This window comes from Equus asinus, chromosome 3, assembly GCF_041296235.1.
Source record: "Equus asinus isolate D_3611 breed Donkey chromosome 3, EquAss-T2T_v2, whole genome shotgun sequence".
Lineage (NCBI taxonomy): Eukaryota > Metazoa > Chordata > Mammalia > Perissodactyla > Equidae > Equus > Equus asinus.
This window is the reverse complement of record NC_091792.1, coordinates 101799807-101821338: the sequence shown is the minus strand read 5'-3', so window position 1 is coordinate 101821338 and position 21532 is coordinate 101799807. Positions and strand designations below refer to the sequence as shown.

At 42.6% G+C, this 21532-nt stretch overlaps 1 protein-coding gene across 4 annotated transcripts in view; it reads left to right on the top strand.

Annotated features, from left to right (window-relative positions):
• SHROOM3 (shroom family member 3) overlaps positions 1–21532 on the top strand; it is a 263254-nt gene that overhangs the window by 38626 nt on the left and 203096 nt on the right. For all 4 annotated transcript variants that reach the window (XM_070505588.1, XM_070505587.1, XM_070505586.1 and 1 more), the window contains exon 2: positions 19186–19340. In XM_070505588.1, the coding sequence (XP_070361689.1) occupies positions 19186–19340 (155 nt within the window). The remainder of the gene's footprint in view (positions 1–19185; positions 19341–21532) is intronic.

The following is a 21532-nucleotide window of genomic DNA, read 5'->3' as shown; positions in this document are numbered from 1 at the left end:
CTTCTCAGGATTGTTATTTGGATTAAATTGATTCACTTTAGACTATTTAGCACCTGGGAAACATCTCCTGCTGGAAATTATAGTTGTACTAATGGCAATTAATAAAACTTAGGGGACTGCTCCGTAATATTCTGACCACCATTTCATCCCCAAACTTCAACTGGAGGAAGTAGAAACCAGATTTGGTAAGGCATTTTCAATTAGCCATTTTATTGAGTTGATTTAATGTTTACAGAAAACCAACCTACAATGGAAACCAGCTCCTCACTGATGGTTCATGGTCATTTAATGAATAACTCATCACCATAAAATAAGTGGGCAGAGGCTGGCCAGGAAGCATGCTGCAAACAATTGTATATGAGTCCCTTGATTGTCACTGTTCCCCCATGTCCATCTCCCTCCTTACAGCACAGAGTTTTTGAGTGACTGAAGTTAGTCTGGGCAAGGATTCCAGACAGGGAAAAGCAAATACATGAGTCAGGGGTCAGGGGAGAAGAATAGGCCAGAGGGGGAGGCAGAAATGCCCGGCTGATAATTGAAAGATAATGGATGTGGGGGTGGCTTACAGCTGCATAATAACAGGGGAGCCAGACACCCGAGCTTTCTCAGGCATCCACACAAGGCCCAGGGTTACAACTCATCCTAAAAGAAGATCTGTGGAGCTTGGATTTCTAAATATTTGGGCCACCCAGCATGGCATTTTGGAAAATGGCACTGTTGAGTAAAGCCATTAACAAATTACTTTCCTTTCATTTCCTTCACTGGCAGGACCTTCTGTTTATACCTCCTTACTAGCATGGGAAGGAGTACATTTGCTGACAAGCATTTGTGTGCAGTGGGCCACTTGATGGAATTTTTATCATGCAAAAATGATCCCAGATGATGAGTTGAAAGATTGCCAGGAATCTCTGGAATCTAATTAACCGTCCGTTGAGCATACAGAAGTTTCATTTAAGGGTAGAGTCAAGGTGAAGAACTTATAAAGATAAGCCATATTGATTACTTTTGCAAATATTTGGACTTTGTAATAGGCATCCGTTCCAAGCTCGCTCTCAACTAAATAGGAAGCTGGAAAACTGTGATGTTGTGGACCAAGGATAGGTTTTGAGGTTAGATTTTTTATTTCGACACCTAGCTCCACCATTTATTAGAGATTATGCCTTTATCTATTGGTGCCTCTGTTATCTCAACTGTAAAATGGATATAATCCTTCTCATCCCAGAGGTTATGAGGATTAAACCAAATAATAAAGCAACCCGACCCTGACCTAATGAAAAACACTCAAAGTTTAAATATCCCTTTTATTTTCTCTTCTCTTTCTTATTCCTACTTGCCCAGCAATTTTCTGTGACTATTCTATGTATCTGATTGGAAACAGCCGTTGCTAAACTTATGAATAATGCAGGAGACCTGAAGGAGAAGAGCGAGTGAGCCATGAGGCTACCTGGAGGAAGGCATTCCAAACAAAGGGACCATCTGGTGCAAAGACTATGCCATAGATGTGTTCTGGACAGTTCAAGGAATCTCAGGGAGGCCAGGGTGGCTGAAGTAGAGTGACCCCAAGGGAGAGTGACAGGAGAAAAGACCAAGGAGATATAGAGAGCCAGATTGTGTTCTTGTGTATGGCCTTGAAGGCCAGTATGAGGACTTGAGCTTTTGCTCTAAGTGGGTTGGGAAGCCATTAGAAGGTTCTAAGCTGAGGAGTAACGTGTTTGACCTAGTTTTAAAGAGATCACTCTGGCTGCTGTGCTGAAAATACATTATGGGATGTGTATCAAATCATCACGTTGTACGCTTTGAAGTTACACGTTATATGTCAATAATACCTCAATAAAGCTGGAAAAAACACAAAAAGAAGGAAAATCACTATAGGGTAGGGATGTGGAGTGATTAGAGGGGACACATGGGCAGAAACAGGAACATCAGTTAGGATCCCACTGAACATCCAGGCGGGAGATGGCGGCAGGTCAGAGCAGAGCGGTCGCAGTGTGGGTGGTGAGAAGTGGTGGTCAGACTGTGAACATATTTTGAAGGTAGCGATTTAGGCTTTGCTGATAGAGTCAATGTGTAATGTGAGAGAGACTTTTTTAAGGTTTTTGGTCTGAGAAATTGGAAAACAGTGATGCTATTTGCCATAATAGAGCAGGTTCAGGGGTACGCCAGGAGCTTAATTTCAGCCTTGTGAAATTTAAGATGCCAAATAAACACCCAACAGAAGGCAATTGAATATATGAGCCTGGAGTTCAGATAAAATATAGGCTATGGAAAGAAAAGGGGATATAGCTGGATGAGGATGTAGGATTGAAAGGTTTGCTAGGGGGTTTTTTTGTTTTTTGTTTTTTTTGGAAGATTAGCCCTGAGCTAACATCTGCTGCCAATCCTCCTTGTATTGCTGAGGAAGACCAGCCCTGAGCTAACATCCATGCCCATCTTCCTCTACTTTACACATGGGACACTTGCCACAGCATGGCTTGCCAAGCAGTGCCGTGTCTGCACCTGGGATCCGAACCAGCGAACCCCGGGCTGCTGAAGCAGAACGTACAAACTTAACTGCTGCACCACCGGGCCAGCCCCTGTTTTTTTCTTCAGATGGGAGAAGTAATAGAATGCTTTTTGGTGATGAGAATAATCCAATAGAGTAGGAAAATGTGATAATGGCTGAGAGGAGACAATTGTGGAGTAGTGTCCTTGAGTAAGTGATAAAGGATGGAATCTAGTGCACAAACGGATGACGCAGCTGTAGAGAGGAATGTAGCTGGTCCACCCCTTCACAGAAAGGATGACAAAGTATATACAGATAGAGGTAGAGAGGTCCATGTGGTGGTACAAGTTGGAGGAGTTGTCTTCTGATTGCATCTGTTTTCTTGGTGAAATTGGAAGTAAAGACAATGTGAGGATAGTGATGAAGGACTGGAGGTTTTAGGAGAGTGACAAAGCTATGAAATTGACCAGGGCAGTGGAAGAACAGATTTGAGATTGCTAAGTAAATGGATTTAGAATTGCCAGGTAGCACTAAGGGCTGACTTGAGGTTGAAGGTCATGGACGCAAACTGAGACCAGCCAGTTTCATCTGGGCAGATAAAAATGTGGAGTAGATGGGGAGCTGGATTTAACCAAAACTGGAGTTTTGCCAATTGAGCATGAAGAAGGGAGAGAAGAGCAAAAGAGCTGAGAGTTTATTCAAATAACTGATCATAATGATAGTCCATGGACATTAAAATAGGTAAGGAAGGAAGTGAGCACATGAAATGGGTTAGAAGCAATGGAAGACCCTTAGGACCAATGAAAGCTATGTCTTTATGGGATCAAAAAATTGTTGGAGTCAGAGAATTAGAGCAAATGAACCGAAAAGAGAGGGGAGGAAATGCAAATCAAAACCACAATGAGATATTGCTTCATACCCACCAGGATGACAGATAATAACAACTGTTGAGGATGTAGAGAAATTGGAACCCTCATTCATAGCTGGTGAGATTATAAACTGGTGCAGTGATTTTTGGAAAACAGTCTGACAATTCCTCAAAATGTTAAACATTGAATTACCATATGAACCAGCAGTTCCACTCCTAGATATAGGAGTAGTATAGGCTAACAGATACGACGTTTATGGGGGGGAGAAGTAATTAAAATATTCTAAAGGTGATTATGGTGATGGTTGTACAACTCTGTGAATACGCTAAAAACCATTTAATTATATACTTTAAAAGGGTGAATTTTGTGACATGTGAATTATTTCTCAATAAAGCTGTTACCAAAAAAAGATAGGAGGAGATAGAGAGTAGATGCTTGAAATCGAGATTATGGAGGGTTTGCATATTGGTAATGACAAGAGCTAGAGTCTGACCATGAAAACGAGTAGCAAAGAGGGCTTGGAGGAGGGACTCAAGGAAAACAGAGGCCTGAGTAAGTACCAGAGGATCATCTATGAGTTATGGGCGTCATAAGCATGGTGGCAGGAGTAATGTTGGTGAGAGGTCTCACAGTGAGCCAGGGGGCAAAAATCTTCGGGGAGGAGTGGCCTGAGGTTCACAGATAACTACAACTCGGGAGCATCATAGCAAGTGGGAATCTGATAACAGGCAGTTCAAAGCTGGGGTGGGGTTAGAGAGAATGTTCTGGAATTTGGGTATTTGTGAAGAACTTAAAATGTTCTTAAGTGTTAAGGACCTACTGTACTTTTTCTTCATTCATTTATTCTTTTGTGCAACACATGTTTATTCTTTTTCTGGCACCATTATCTACTCATTTGGCCATGCCTATCAATGCCGCCAAGCATAACAGAGCTGACTCAGGATTGCTGGAGAGTCCCAGCTGCTGGATAATAATGTCTTTTCAATGAGTTTCCCCAGAACCTATTGCCTACTAGTAGGGTGGAGGGCTATCCTGAGAGTTGTAACCTTTCCTTGATCACTGTCATTATTGGCCATCACTGTCGTTTGGTTCCTCTAACACAGTGAATGGCTTTGTTCTTTGGAAGGGTGGCTGCTGCCTGCTTTAAGGTTGGGAGGGAGAATGGGTGATGGGCTTCGGCTTTGGACAGATCTGGGTTTGGGTTTGGCTCTGCTATTTACAACTTTGTGACCTTGGGCAGCTTACGTGATCTTCTAAGTCTTAGTTTTGTTGTTGACAAAATACCCACCTCATAAGTGTTGGCGAGAATTAAATGACATTATGCCTGTGAAGCCCCTAATAGATAGTAGGCACGACCAGAGATGTTCTTTTCCCTCCCTCTATCTTTCCCTCCTTTGCCTTATGTTGATGTTGCTTCTACAGTTTTATTTCCAGCTTCCAGCAGCTCCAGCATCTGGCTTCTAATCAGGCATCTTCCAGGAACGGTTGAAATTGTCAAGGCGACGTCCACATTGGCATAGAGTCACCCTAATAGTTCATTTCAGTGTACTATGCTATGCTTCTCAAAGTGTTTTATAAAATTATCTAATCTTAACTTTTAAAATAACCAGTGAGGTATGTAAAAGAGGTATTAGGATTCCTAATTTATGAAAGGGAACTTAAGCTACTGAGAGTAACGAACATTTACTGGGTATTTTCTAAACAGCATTTTTCTAAGCACTTTACATGCATTAACTTACTTATTCCTCACAACAATCCTATGAAGGGTATTATTACCTTTATCTCACAGAAATAGAAACAGGCACAGAGAGGTCAAATAACTTGTTGAAGGTCACATAGCTTCTAAGTGCGGGGGCAGGATTTGAACCTGGGCAGTCTGGTTCCACAGCTTAACCACTATATGGCTCTGATAGAAAGATAAATAAGCAAATCATTGTTCAAAACTCCAGAGCGAAGAAATCCTTTCATCAGTTACTGCTCAGGTATCTTTTTGGCCTCCGGAGTGTCATGTAACTTGAAAATGTTGCTTGTTCACAATGGTGACTAATAGAACACTATTGTTATCTTGTACAGGAGGGGAGCCTGCGTGAATTTTATTACCAGTTTCCTTCCAGCTCGGCCATCCCTGAGAGTTCTTTTGCAGAGACAAAGAAGTCAGTCCTTCTGAGATAGCACTAAGAATAGCCATCCTTGTCCCATTACAATTGTTTGTTGCAAGCCAAAACTTTCTCAATATTATAAATTAAAAAACATAGGGGAAACTTTGGAAAACTTTGGGACACAGAGAGTTCATGGGGTTAAGATGAGTCTCATACTGCTCTCTGACTCAAGTGGACTTTTCCTTAGGAAGCAGCAGAATATTTGGGTGGAACTTTAGGCTCATATGAAACGCATCTTCGAACAATGGAACTGGGCTGTCTTTACTAAGTGCTGGAGATCCCCCAGGTCAGGTGTTTTTTAGGCGTGGATGACCAAACATTCAAAACATCTAGAGATTTGTCATCTTTCTTCTTCCTGCCCCTGGTTTTAGTTTTTGATCACTAGAATTACTCCCACACCAGGAGTAGGGAAAAGAAGAGCAGATGAAACTAAAGCCTGATCCATTTTGTGCATCAGTAACTTTTATATAAATTTGATGAAGAGTTGAAAATTGTTAGCTAAAATGAGATAAAGTGTGTATTTTATGTGTATGTGCATGTGTACATACTTAACTATTGTCCTATGACTCCTATTCCTATTTGATTGGTAATAAGAAGTAGACTTATCTATACACTTATGAAATACGTGAAATACATACGTAATTCGTAGATTTTATTTATTTTCTAAAGATCCAAGCTCTCCATTGATGGGTTAATAAAAAGAAGTTCTTTTTCTTTTATTTATAAAATGGTTTATATGTGCATTCTCTATATATGTATGTTGTAATAGATGTTCTATGCATCTATGTATATTGTACATAATATACTATACTGCCATGAATAAATACATTCTTCAAACACATATTGAACATCTGCTAGGACTCAGCCACCACGTTAGGTGCAGAAGATACCCAAACAAGTAAGTCGTGTCTGGTCCTTCAAGAAGGTAACAGTGTCGTAGGGGACACAGTCAAGTAAACAGAGAGCTACCTCTCAGGCAGGTGATGTTGTGACAGAGTACATGGGAAAGCATAGGAAAGGCATGTGACCAGTCTCAGAGGTTCAGGGATGGCTCCCTAGAGAAGGTGATCACTGAACTAAGTCTCAAAAGATGAGTTTGAAGATCGTGGGGGGCTGAGGGTTGGAAAGGAGGCAGCCACGTGTGGAAAGTTCTGGAAGCATATGAGAATGTGGCTTACCCAAAAGCTTCACACAGATTCAATATGGATGAAGGGGAGAGAGTCGGAGCAAATGAGGCAGGAGTGGCAGGCAGGGACCAGAAAGCAAAAAGCTTAGCTGCCAAGCTCAGAAATTTGGACCATCCCATGAAAAATGTGAAGCCATAGAAGGGTTTTGCATCTGGAAGTGCTATAGTCAGACTTGCTAGAGTTAGGCCTCTCTGGCGGCCTGTGGAGGACCAATATGGGGCCAGAGTGGGACAGGGACTAGACCACTGCAGGAAGACCAGCCAGGAAGTTGTTGCAATGCCTCAGGCCATCCTAAATGGTTCCGCAACAACTAGCTGCATATAGTGCAAAAAGGACCTCACTGAGGTATGTGAAGAAACCTCCCAGAATCTCTTTACTTAAATGAATCTAAGGATGTGTAAATAATAAGACTCTTTAAAAGCCTGGAACCTTGTATTTCTCCAGGGTTGGCTTCCTTCCCTAAGCCTAATCCACATGAGAGCACCTCCCCTGGGCCCAGCCAAAACTCACTCTGCTCAGCTCCCTTGGCTACCCAGGACACCCTCCTGCCTAGGGTTCTAGTTCCAGCTTCACCCTTCAATTCTAAAATAGTGAACTCTGACCTTACTTTTTCAATTCCTAGCCTGAGGTCTGCTCCTGGATTCAGTCCTCAGAATTTCCCTGCCCAGGCCTTGGTCTCTTGTAATCAGTGTTCCCTCTCTTCACGTGTCTGGTTCCCCATTCTTTTGCTTTCAGGATTGCATACTTTTTCTAGTGTCCATTCTTTGCAGCCATTCTTACTTTTGTTAGCTGTAGTTTCTCCAAAACAGGCCCTTTTTTTCTTATCTCTACTTCTGCTTTCCCTTTTATGATTAATAAACTTTTCCCAGAGTTGTCCATCCACTTGTCGATAATAACCTTTCAGTCCATCCCAGCTCAATAGGAATAGTCCCATTTCTAAAGCTTAATCTACATTAAACTTATTCACTACATATATAAGAAGTAGAGATTCTCGTGGCCACATATATTTGGGCAAGAGTCACGTGATACAAAATGAAGGGAGAAAAATAGGCTGGAGTACACATCAGAGATCCAGGCTTGTTCCTGGGCTTGTCTTTGCCTAAATTATATAGAATGTCATCATTGCTAGTTGCGATCTTTATTGTAGGATCTGAGCAGCATATGCAATATGCCTTTGCACAACTCACTTATTTTATTTTTTATATTCTATCACTGGCAGGATGATATTTGTATCAGTCAGAAGAGACTAGATTATGCTGCAGTAGCAAACAGCCCCCAGATCTCTTAAACCATAGGTTTACTTCTTGCTCATTCTGCATACTCATGGTGGGTCATCAGGGTGGCAGCGCATTTTAGTTATTCAAGTTGCCAGAGCAGTCTCCATCTCTAACATTGCCAGTCACCATGCCAAAGGGAAAGGAAACTCTGGAGGGTCTCTGCCTGGAGGTGACACTTGTTTCTTCTGCTCAAAACAATTGACCAGAAATAGTTACATGGCTCCACTCAACTGCAAGGGTCCCAACCCAGGACTCAGAGAAAGTGGAGCATTTCCTCTGCAGCCAAGGTAGAGAGCCAGGAATAGCTGTTGAACAGCGTTAAGGACCACCATTGTGTTCATTAGGCATTTAGCAGGTGACGCTGTTAAGCCAAACACAAAGCAGTTTAGAAAGAACAGTCTCTACCCTCTTCGACCTCTTTCTAGCCACTAAGAGTCTTCAGTCTTCGCTAATAGTAGATTTCAGCTACCCCCCAACGCTCCACAATGATTTCCTGCTTTTATATTATGTCCCTATCACTTTTCTAACTAAGCATGCTTCCTTTTTGCTTTTGCCACCAGTAAGCTGAGAGCCAAAACTGTACTGTGCTACAGTCCAGGCAGTTCTTATTACCTGCAAACAATTGTACTAGAAAAAGTCTGCCTAAAGGAAATTTACTTTAAAACAGGGCCCAAAATATGATTTTACATTACGTCATTGGAAAACAAAACAAACAGCTATGAAAATAAGGTTATTCGACCTTACTTAAAAAAAATTTTAAGTTACAATTACAACCGTGTGCTAAATCCTCAGAATGAAGAATTAATTATGTTGACTTTTTGGTCCTAATTCTCTCACAAAATTTTAAGATAGCTCAATGTTTTATCTTTTACAGTTTGCCTCTTTTGAAAGATATTCAAATTAGCTATGCAGTTGATTTGCGTTTTACAGCCTGCCTCTTTTGAAAGACATGCAGATTATGCAATCGATTTGCGTTTTATTTGCTTGTCGCATTGGTTGTTTGCAACCCCACAACCAAGCAGACTGACAAAGACATGGAGGCACTGGCAGGAGATAGAGGCTGGTGTCAGACTGTTTGAGTGGGGCCTTATTTCAAAGCTGGTCTCTGCACTAGTGAATATTTTTGAACTATGAGGACTCTGCGTCTCTATGAAACCTTGTAACTGTGGAGATCTGGATAATGAACACTCAGATAATGGGAATCCCCATGCATAGAGTGCATTTCTTGCACTTAATCTTATCCTTGGCTTTTATTTTATGACTTTTTTCCTTTTTGCTCAGATTCCCTCAACTATTTCCTTTGTTCTTTTGTATTCACAAGGAGCTGCCTCGAATCTTTTGTAAGATGAGGCAGGGTCTATATAAACAAGTGGAAATAAATACAGACTACTCAACTTTTTAATTACCCCCAAACTTGTTTTTTTGGTGTCAACCACCTTGGGGGAGACGGGGTCTGTGAATTTTCTTCAGGCAGTGAGGAAAGCTGAATGACTGAGGTGGTTTCAGTGAAGCCTGACTTTTGTCCTAGCCTAGGGATCAGTTCCTTCCTCTCAGGGAGCAGTAAATCAAGGACTGTGGGCATGTCTTGGTTTTCTGGGGCTGCAGCTCATTTGGATGGTCCATAGGGTGTCACTGGTAACTTCCTGCCCTGGGACCTCTCTCTGAAATAGAAACTTCCCTCCGAAGGCGACACTGTCTCCTATTTCACTCATAAATCAAGTTACCTCCTGTTCTTTGACTTTAAGGAAATAACCTTTCTCCTTCTCCCAGCAAATTTCTTTCCTTTGTCTCTGCAGTCACTAACACATATATTCTTCTGGTGGAAACAGTCAGAAAAGTATTAAACTTATTAAATAAAACCACAAAACCCCACAATTCATGAAACACACATTTATGGAGCTCTTGTTCTGGGTAAGGAAACTTCTAGGTGTTAGTGCATGTAATCTCACACTAGCTCTGCGTGGTGAGTCTTCTTGATCCTGTATTTAGGCTAAAGAAATGGATGCTCAGAGATGATGCATATTTTGCCAAAGATCACCCAGTAATCTACATGAGATTGACACCCACGTTGGTCTGAATCGAGTGCTCCTGTCTTTAAATGCCACACTGTCTCCACCTCCTTTCTTGGGCTTTCCATCCAGATTACGAACTTTTGAAAAGAAATAATATACCTCCTATTTAGAAATTAATGAAAGTGATTATATAATTTTTAATAGTAACTGTTGTATATGTATTTCAATTTAAAATAAAACTATGGAATTTTCCCTGTAGGTTATTTTAAGTGTGAGAAACACCCATTTCTGTTTCTACGGCCCTGTCTCATCATAATGCACAGCAAACAGTATTACCCATATTTTATAGATGAGAGACTCATCTGGGGCCTGAAAAGGGCCAGAGTCAGGGCTGGAGCACAGGATTCCCGACTCCTTACCCAGTGCCCTTTTTTCTACTACAATACACTCCCCCAAAAAGGAATTTTCAACCGCGTAAACCTAATGATTGGGAGTTAGATGGGAAACAAGTGTGGAGAACAGAGGCCTCACGTTTGTACCCTCATGTCACTCAGTGCAACTCTTGGGCATATTTCTCTGTTTTGTGTAAAGTCCAGCAGTTAGTCCTGGGTTCAAAAAAACGCTTATTAATTTCATAGGACCTGAGAGCCAGATATAGTTCCTGGGGGAAACTTGTATTTATTTTGCTTTATTTCCCCACTTTACATACAGCTTAAAATCAAGAATACCCAGCAGGTTGTGAGTAATGATAATCCCCAGTGACTCAAAAGCTTTGTTTGAGAGATTCTTAATATATTTCTTTATCTACTTATCTTTCTATCTTTCTGTCTTTTGCTTATTGCTGTAAATAGAATTTTTGCACTAACGGAGAACCTATTTCTCCCCAAATCACCAACTGCACAAAACAGCTAACAAATTGCACGTCATGCTGCATCAACTGCGAATCATCGAATTACGCCTTCCTCCCCTGCTCCTACCTTGTCATCATCCAGGAATGAAAGTAGTCAGGAAAGGAAAAAAAATCATCCAAGAGTTTAGACATTAGAATGCAGGTGAAATTCAATTGTGGTAGACTTCTACAGGATGAGTTCAATTTTAATTAAAACTCCAAATAGAATTGCACATAAATGAAAGTCATTTGATGTTCTCTGTGGCAAGGCCATCTCCCTGCCCCGGTGGCAGTGCATGCCAACTCTTTTTCTCATGTGTAAGCTGTGAATTCTGTTGACCTATGAGCTCACATAATAGCTTCAGTCTTCTTAGGATCTCTGAAAGAGAAGGGCCAGAACACAGAATTACTGGGTGTCAGGTTTCTTGGGCACTTGAAGGATTAGGCAGACAAGTGAAGTGGTAGTCTGTGGGAAAAGATCTGGGGGACTCTCAGAGGCGGCAGGCTGGAGAGTGGGGGCTCTGAAGTCAGAGTCTTGAATTCCAGTCCCAGCTCTGTTGTTTCACTGACTCTGCAACTTTGAGCAGGTTGTTTGACTCCTCTGAGCCTTAGTGTTTGCATTTATATAGAAAGGAGATGATATGGGGCTGGCCCAGTGGCGCAGCAGTTAGGTTCGCACGCTCTACTTCAGCGCCCCAGGGTTCGCCGGTTCAGATCCTGGGTGCAGACGTGGCACCACTTGGCAAGCCACGCTGTGGCAGGCGTCCCACGTATAAAGTAGAGGAAGATGGGCACGGATGTTAGCTCAGAGCTAGTCTTCCTCAGCAAAAAGAGGTGGATTGGCAGCAGATGTTAGCTCAGGGCTAACGCAGTCTTTGTGACTTTTAAGATGATGCGCTAAAGTTATTGGAACTGAAAAGGCACTCAACTGGCAGCAATGATGATGAGGATCCGCTCATTCATCCAATAAATGTTGAGCACTTCTATGTGCCCCACACTCTTCCGGGCAGTGGGGATAGAGCAGTGAACAAGGACCCAAATCCCTGCCCTCTGGGCAATGATGGTCTAGTGGGGAGACAGATGACAAACAAGATATGTAAGTAAAAACCATAGCGAGTTTGATCATGATTTCAGCACTAAAGATAAAATAAAGGGAGGAAGGAAGATAAGTAGTATTAGGGGAGGTTGAAATTTTAGAGGGAGATCAGGAAGGTCCCCTCCAGAAGCTAAATTTGTGTCAAGACTTGGAGGAGGTGAGTGAGAAAGGCAAATGGTTAGCCAAGGGAAAAGTGTTCCAGGCTGAGGGGACAGCTGGTACCAGGACTAAGGGGGGAGTGGGCCTGGCATACTCCACATGCCATGGGGAGGCTCAGGGCTAGTGTTGAGCAAGCAAGAGGGGAGCAGGAGGAGGTAGAGGTAAGGGGGCCAAATCCAGCAGGGGCCTTGGGGCAGAGGGAGGACTCTGGTTTCTACTCTGAGTGTGATGAGGAGGGTCATGCAGAGGGGTGTGACCTGATCTAATTGCGATTGTAACAGGGTCACTAGGTTGCAGCCAATGGCATGCTTATGCTCACAGTAACGCTGCTATGATGACATAAGACGGAGAACAGAGCTGGGGAGGCAGAGAGTCAAAGCATTTGAGCTTGGAGGGCACAAACCCTGGAGAAGAGAGCACAGGACCAATGCCCAAATGGCAGCTTCACGCTTCCTCATTTAGGTTGAGCCAGAGGGGTTAAGGGAGAGGGCAGGCGACGGGCCCCTCCATATGCCATCTCCAGCTGCTGACATGGGCACACACGACTGCCGGCTTTGTGCCTATATTTATATCTTGAATGCATTTCTGTCATAGCACATGGATCGCCCAGCACTGTATTTATTTCTTCAAAGTCAGCGTCCCCAGATTTGTTTAACAAATGTTTATGAATCGCCTATTAGGTGCAGGCACTATGTTAGGTGCTGAATTTACAGCAATGTAAAATGCTATAAATGATTCAAAAACCAACCCCTCACAAGGTCATCAAGGCAAAATCAATTTAATCCCATACATGTGGATACATTTCGGATTTGAGAAGGGAAGAAGGATGTTAATTTTCCAGATGTATACTCACCTTCTCTCTAGTCCCTGGCTTAGGGATTTCCCACCCAGTTTTATTATCTGTACTATCTGTATTATGGTGTATTATCTGAAGTCATTTAACCTGTTGACAATCACATTCTTGGAATAAGTAAATTCCATGCAGGTGAAGTTGGACAAACAATGCCAGTGACCCCTTTAGCCACTCAGGTATTGGTCCAAAGGTTTAAAATAATAAGCTTCGTTTTTCACTGAGTCTTGTTGACAGACAGTATCAGCAGGGCTTGGGGTTAGAAGAAGTGTAATCTCCTTTGATGAATAGATCAAGGAAATTATTGTTAAATCTTTTGTAAATATTTTCTTAAAAGTCATAATAATGATTTTAGATAAACTGAATGAATAATTGACATAAACTTAAGATATATGCATTTAGTTAGCCTCAGGACCTTGAAATCAATTATGTTGTTACCAGTGCAACAGCAAAAGCACCTCAGTATTGCAGTTTATCATTTGTGATAACCAATGGAGACAACCATATGGATTAAAGTAATTCCCAGCCTTGTTTTAGCTAATAGCTTCAACTTTCTTGGCAGCCAAGTTTATTACTTGAGTGGCCAGCAAATAGAATATCCACTGACGTTGATGCTACCAAATAGAAAGACTGTGAAAGGACCAGCAGCAGCAAAGGAGGAGGAAGGGAACATGAGGGCCAAAGCAATCCACACACTGATGAGGCAGCCCTTACTCCAGTTAGCGGAAATGAGTTAGACCACGGGTCTACACTTTGTGCCCAACTCACTCAATTCAAGGCCTCACTTGGGGCTATTGGGACTCTACCTTTCCAAGTAGACCCCCTGGATGAATCCTAGGACCAAGCTAACCTCCCAGGGTTCCCTTGATTCCCTAGAAATTGCCGGACCTCCCAGGGAGAGTTCTTTATATGGGTGAATTTCAGCCCCCTAAGAATAGAAAGAATCCAGCCTTGTTTTTATCACTGTGGCCTCTCTGACCTACCTCAGTGAATGTGTGTGTTTTTTAATACATAGATATGAGATATTTAAAATATACGCTAGAATGTAAACTCTGGAGAGAATACAGTTTGTTTCCTTCGTTGACATTTCCCCAGGCCCGGAACAGTACCTGACACATGGGAGATGCTCAAAAGGTATTTGTGGATAAATGAAGGAGTGAGTGTGTTCACTAAGTTTCTGATCTCAAGGAGTTAAAAAGCTAGAAGACGGGCTGGGACATGAGCAGCAATACCCTCAACAAAGGGAGTGATGTGTCTTTTCTTAGAGAGGTAGAGATCATTTAGAGAGGAAGAGAGCGATTCTGTCTGGGTCGATAAAGAGAAGTTTCATGATGAAGGAGGGGTATTTGGAGGAACAAAGGGGGAAGAGGAAAAAACCCTGAAAGTATAGGATAAGGGCTTTATGCAAAAGATCCGTGTCAGAGAAAAGATCTAAAAGTCACCTTTGGTAATAATTAAAACTCCAAGACAGCATGAATTACTAAGAGAGAGTATGGAGAGATCTGAGAATCAAAATATATAATAGGTGCCCAACTAGTGTTTGATAAATAAATACTGATTCCAAAAATCATCCTGCTGCCCACTTTTTTCAATTTTATAAATAATTATACTAATTGACTTTTTAAAAGTAAGTATTTTTAACCTAAAAATGTTCTGTGCAAATTGAAGAGATGATGAGAAACTTTGTAAATTCAAAGGGTTATAGAAATAGTTTATGAGACCAGTGAACAACAAGGACACTCCTTCTATGACATTCTGCCTCATGATGTTTGCTTTCACGTTAAATCAGTCACAAGAAGGACATGATATAAACTACACAAGTGAGCTTTCTTGACTTCCTTTTTTTCATAAGAAGTTGATCATTTCCTAGGTCTCGTTTCATTCTCATCCTATTGAAAATGTGGGCGAGTAACACAAAGAGGCTTCACCTTCACACACCGCAGTTCGAGCAGGACCATCTCTGTGGTGTTCATCTTTGTAGCGCCAGCTTTTAGCTCCATACCTGGCGCAAGCAGATGCTTGGTAAATACTTGTTGACTTGTGAACCCATATTTTCTGAGGAGGTCCTATGTGCAAAGCTCTGGGAAGGCTTTCTGGGGTAAGTAAAGATGGAGTCATGGTTCCTGTCTTCAAAGAGCTCACAGCCCAAGCTGGGGACAGGGTGGGACTGTGGTCAGGGAATGTGGGCACATAAATATTTCTGCCAAAAGACAGGGTGTGATGACGACAAGTGGCATGTTGAAGTAGTATAAAAATAATAAACTGCTTAGATGTCTCTTCACAGTTTATGTCTTATTTTATTCATTTGACTCTCTGAAAATAGGCTAAAGAGGGATTACATCTTAAGGACAGATTGCAGGTACGAGGGGATGGGGTGGCTATTGATGAGAGGCTAGAAAGTTTTGAGGAGACAGGATTTGAAATTGGCCTCAAAGGATGGGTAGTAATTAGAGCTAACTTTCATTGAATGCGTACTGTGTGCCAGGCATTGTTTAAACTCTTTACTTGCTTCTTCAGTAAAGGATGCACTCACTTAATCCTCACAACAATCTCTGTGGTAAGTAGTATTATCTTACAGGAGAGGAAACTGAGGCACAACAAAGTTGAATAACCTGCTCAAGGTCACACGGCTAGTAAGTGACAGAGCCTTGTAGTCTGGTTCCAGGGAACCAGCTCTTAACCACAATGGTGCATTGCAGTCTTTATAGGCGACTTAAGGTTCCTTCAGGTTGAGGGGAGCCATCCAGGTAGAGGGAAAACCTGAGCAGCTGGGCAAAGGCCTTGAGGTCAGAGCAGCCCAGTCTATTTAGGGAAAAGTGACTTTACAGAAGGTTGGGAGGGAAGGTTGGTAGGATGAAAAGGCGAGAAAGGCAGGAGGAAATGACCATCAATAGAGGATGTCTAAACACACCACGTTACATTCATACCAAGATGTTATATAGAATAGTTTATGAATGGAAATAGCTTCATGATATAGGATTTATGAAAACAATAGCTACCACTTTTGAAATCTTACCACAAGCAGGAACTGTGTTTACCCATCCACATGGCTTATCTCAGTAACCCTGGCTGTGGCTCTGTGAGGTGGGTGCAATGATTATCCCTGACTTCATAGATGAGGAGTCTGCAGCCTACAGAGAATAAGTGACTTCCTCTTACTAGGGGGTCTGACTCCTCTATCTATTTTTTTTTTTTCTGCTGAGGAAGATTTTCCCTAAGCTAACATCTGTTGCCAAACTTCCTCTCCTTTTTATCTGGGACACCACCACAGCATGGCTGGTGAGGGGAGTATGTCTGCACCCAGGATCCAAACCTGCAAACCTGGGCTGCGGAAGTGGAGCGCACAGAACTTTAACCACTTGGCCATGGGGCCAGGCCCTAACCCTTTTGTAAAAGTTTTTTATTATGGCAACATTGGTTTATAACATTATATAAATTTCAGGTGTACACCATTACATTTTGATTTCTGTGTAGACTACCATTGTATTCACCACCCAAAGTCTAATTGCCATCGTCACTGTACACATGTGCCCTTTTCCCCATTTTGCCCTCTCCTCTCCCTTCTTCCCCTCTTTTAACCACCAATCTAATCTCTGTATCTACATGTTTGTTTGTTGTTGTTTTTTATCTTCCACACGTGAGTGAAATCATATAGCATTTGGCTTGCCCTGTCTGATTTATTTTGCTTAGCATAATACCCTCAAAGTCCATCCATGTTGTCACAAATGGCAAGATTTAATCTTTTTTTTATGGCTGAGTAGTATTCTGTTTTTTTAAAAAAGATCTTATTTTTCCCTTTTATTCCCACCCCCCTAAAGCGCCCCTGGTACACAGTTGTATGTTTTTAGTTGTGGGTCCTTCTAGTTGTGGCATGTGGGATTGATGAGCGGTACCATGTCCATGCCCAGGATCTGAACCAGCAAAACACTGGGCAGCTGAAGTGTAGTGCACGAACTCAACCACTTGGCCACGGGGCCGGCCCCTCCTTTTTTTTTTTTTTGAGGAAGATTAGCTCTGAGCTAACATCCGCTACCAATCCTCCTCCTTTTTTTTTTTTTTCCCCACTGAGCAAGATTGGCCCTGAGCTAACATCTGTGCCAATCTTCTTCTATTTTATATGTGGAATGCCTGCCACAGCATGGCATGATAAGCAGTAGATATGTCTTTGCCCAGGACCCAAACCAGAGAACCCTGGGCCGCCAAAGTGGAGCACGCGAACTTAACTGCTGCACCATCGGGCCAGCCCCTGAGTAGTATTCTATTGTATACATATACCACATCTTCTTTATCTATTCATCTGTTGATGCACACTTAGGTTGTTTCCAAGCCTTGGTTATTGTGAATAAATGCTGCAACGAAAATAAGGGTACATATATCTTTTCAAATTAGTGTTTTCATGTTCTTTGGATAAATACCCAGCAGTGGGATAGCTGGATTGTATGGTAGTTCTATTCTTAACTTTTTGAGGAATCTCCGTACTGTTTTCCACAGTGGCTGTATCAGTTTGTATTCCCACCAGCAGTGTATGAGGGTTCCCTTTTCTCCACACCTCTCCAACACTTATTTCTTGGTTTTTTTTTTCTAGTAATAGCCCTTCTGACCGATGTGAGATGATATCTCATTGTAGTTTTGATTTGCATTTCGCTAATGATTAGTGATGTTGAGCATCTTTTCATGTGCCTGTTTCCAGCAGTATATCTTCTTTGGAAAAATGTCTGTTCAGACTCCTTGAATTCTTAACCACCTCACCTTAATGCCTCTCTGTTAAGTGCCAAATAAAGTATTGATTTTAGCATACATGATTGTAATACGTAAAATTAAGATAAAAGCTAGCAAGGACCAAATTTAAAAACTCATTATAGGAATTTGGCCCATTATATATATATTAAGACCTATTAAGTTTTTGAACATGTGGGCAATTCTGGAGAGTAATTACTGAAAAAAGAGAAAATATGGGTCAAGTTTTACTTGTTTTTCATTTCCATTTTATTTTTTCCTTTTTATTTCCTTTCATCATTATTGACATCCCACAAGCATCCATTGGCATGTGGCTCTGGGTCGAGCGTTATTTCGCTCTGTTGGTTTCCGAAGCACATCCTCAACTTCTAGCATCCTCCATCAGTTACTTGCTTGTTATGTTTAGTGACTGCTTCCCGGCCTCTACCCTAAGCACCACAAGCACAAGGGTTTCTGTCCGTTTTGTTCACTGTTACAGCCTTAGCACCTGGAACAATTTCTGGCATAAAACAAGTATTGAATCACTTTGTTAAATGAATTGTAATTTTTTAATAGACTATATTTTTTAGAGCAGTTTTAGGTTCACAGCAAAATTGAGTGGAAATTAGAGAGTTCCCGTATCCCCCTGTTCCCTGCCTCCTTGCATAGCCTCTCCCGTTATCAACACCCCCCACCAGAGAGGTACATTTGTTACAATCGATGAAGCTACACTGACACATCATTACCACCCAGAGTCCATAGCCTACATCAGGGTTCACTCTTGGCTTGTACGCTCTACTGTATAACCTTCTGTGTCTACCCTTAGAGTATCGTACAGAGCAGTGACTGCCCTAAACATCCTCTGTGCTCCACATGTTCATCCCTCCCTCCCCCCCCAACCCTGGCAACCACTGATGTTTTTACTGTTTCCCTAGTTTTGCCTTTTCCAGAAGGTCACATAGTTGGAACCATAGACAGTATGTAGTGTTTGCACATGCTTTAAATTAAGTAATATGCATCTAAGTTTCCTCCATGTCTTTTCATGGCTTGATAGTTTCTTTTTAGTGCTGAATAATATTCCATTGTCTGGGTGTACCACAATTTATTTGTCCAATGGATTATAATTTTAGAGCAAAAAGTGAGGTAAGAAGAACACAACTTCTAAAGGAATAAAACAGTTGCTTTGAGTGGACTTTGGGAGTTGAAGATGCAAAGGGAGGGGGTGGATCGTGAGCGCCGTGGGATAGCGGCTTTTGGATGGAAACTGAGCTCCTTCATCCTCTCAGCTGCTGTTGCTGAGCGCCCTCTGTGGGAGGCAGGGGGCTGGGTGCTAGAGGGTGGGAAGACAGGAGGGCAGTCCTGCCTTCTTGCAGCCTCCCCTCAGGTTGGGCGCGGGCGGGGCGTGGTCGCCGCGGGTCTGTGGAGCTCTGCTGGAGGCCAGGCAGGGCCCAGGGCTGCTCACGCATGGTTCTCTCTTCTCTCGGAGCAGATCGAAGAAGGGGGCAAAGCAGACTTGGTAAGCTCCAAACTGCGGGCCGGGGACGAGGTGGTGCACATCAACGAGGTCGCGCTGAGCAGCTCCAGAAGGGAGGCCGTTTCCCTGGTGAAAGGATCCTACAAGACCCTCAGGCTGGTGGTGCGCAGGTAGGCTGGGCAGCGCCCCACTCTTCCCCCCACCCCACCCCCGCACCACCTCCGGGGAGAGCGCTGGGTTGGGGAGCTTGTTTCTTAAACCTCGCGGTGGGGATCCTGTGCCTCCCAACCCCGACATTTTCTCTTTTTTCTTGCCCATCCTGTGGCACGTGAGGGTGACGACATTTCAGACAGTACTCTTCTTTTGAAACACTGACTTTCCCAGCAGTTGACTTGGCGGAGTTCCACCTCAGTGTACTTTCTAAGTTTCTGGGCTTGATGAAAAGTGACCCTGATCCCAGATGTGGTCAGAGCTCTGTGAAGCGTTGTCTTATTGTGGGACCAGAGAAAGCAATTGGCTTGGAGCTTTAGGTGGCATTCCACTAGCCTCACCTCCACCACCGCCGTCATCAAAACAAGCAAATTCCTCCTTTTTAGTTTTGTTTTTCGGGTTGTGATAATGGTATTTCCTTTGTTGGAAAACAGTTGGGTTGTAATTGGTTTTGATGCCTTAAAGTAGGAAGTCCTCTGCTCCCAGGAAACCAGCTCTTGGTGGGAGAATTACTTATGGAAAAGGAAGGGAGTTAATTTTTTTTTAATCACTATTACAAACCAAGCTGCTCCAGGTGTTTTATATATTTTAGCTCATTTACTCTGCACAAGAACAGGGCGAGGTAGCGATCTGTCACTGTCCCCATTTTGTAGTAAGAGGTTACTGAAGGTGGCAGAGCTGATAAGTGGAAGAGCCGGAAAACAATCTGGATGCCCCCGGTTCTACTTCACCATCCCACTTGAGCGTCAATACCTTGACCCACTAAGCCCTAGCCTTATTTTTGCTTTTTGGATATTTCTTCATTAATCGGGTTTCAGCTGCCTTGTATGGCAACTAAATCTTATAATATTTGAGAGTGTTCAAGTTGGCTGGAACTTTAGGAGTCGTTAATGAAACCACACCATTTTCAAGATGGGAAAAGTAAGCTGGTCTTCTCATCACTGCATAGATAGTCCATTTTGGGACCATTCACTCCTGCATTTGTTCATTCCTCAAACCTTACTGAGTTAGCCCTTGCTCAGGGGAACAGCAGCTCCTCCCAACCACAAAAACACAGCTGTGGGTGTGGTCCCATGGTGTCCCTAGGCCCTCCTGACTCCCCGCAGTGTTCTGAGCTGTCTGGTTTCTCTTCAGGGCCATCTAACCAGATGTTGCTTCTCTGGTGGCAAGTGATGCAGAGTGGCGCAAAGCATAGGCATCAGAGTCAGATCAGACCTGGGTTCAGATTCCAGGACTGTCATCTTCTAGCTGTGTGACCTTGGGCAAATTGCTCAACCTCATTGAAGATTCAGTTTGCTCGTCTTTAAATGGGATTAAAATATCTGTTTTCCAAGGTGATTGGAAAGATTAAATGAAATACTCTGCACGGTAACGACAGATGCTGCTATTATTTATAATTGTTATTGGCCAACTGTAGGCATAGGCCCATTCCTTAGGGGTCAAGATTTCAGTAAAGCAAGCAGTCACCCCAAACGTGGTGGTTGATTTCTCAGATGGGTAGGAAGGCGCATTAGACCTATTCCATGTGTCCAGAAGAGTGTTGAAAGGTTTGAATTCACTTTGGCATTGGAACCCAAAGCCCAACTTTTGAACACTTGCATTTATCTGTTGAGGACTGACAGTAGAATCTACACTCCTGACGTGTTTTGATAGATTAATCTATCTGGTGATAGATTAATCTCTGGAGAGGGCTGCTCTGTTTCCTACTGTTAAATAACAAAAATTCAACCAAGTAAATTTTAAAGACCTAGTTGAGTTTATTGAATGACTCATGAATTGGGCAGTATCCCATCTAGCAAGTGGAGAGGAGCTCCAAAGGGCCACAGAAAGGGAAAGATTTTCTTAAAGGCACGACAAGGAAGTCATAAATGAAAAAGAGTATTTCAGCCTTCAGTAACCTACCAGTGGAGGACGGAAGGGGTCTATGTGGCAGATTAACTCATCTTCCTTTGGGAGATGGAAAGGATTGCCTCATTAGTGCTGACCAGAAAATTCCACACTGACTGGTTAATACTACATTCCTGGGGAAAGTTGTAACTGCAGTTAGCTTAGGAATTAAGTCTTAATTTGCTTAGCACAAGTGACTCCATTTTGAGCCTGTTGTTTCTTTTTAACACTGCTATCAAAAGAAGTCATGCTGGCTTCTGGTTAT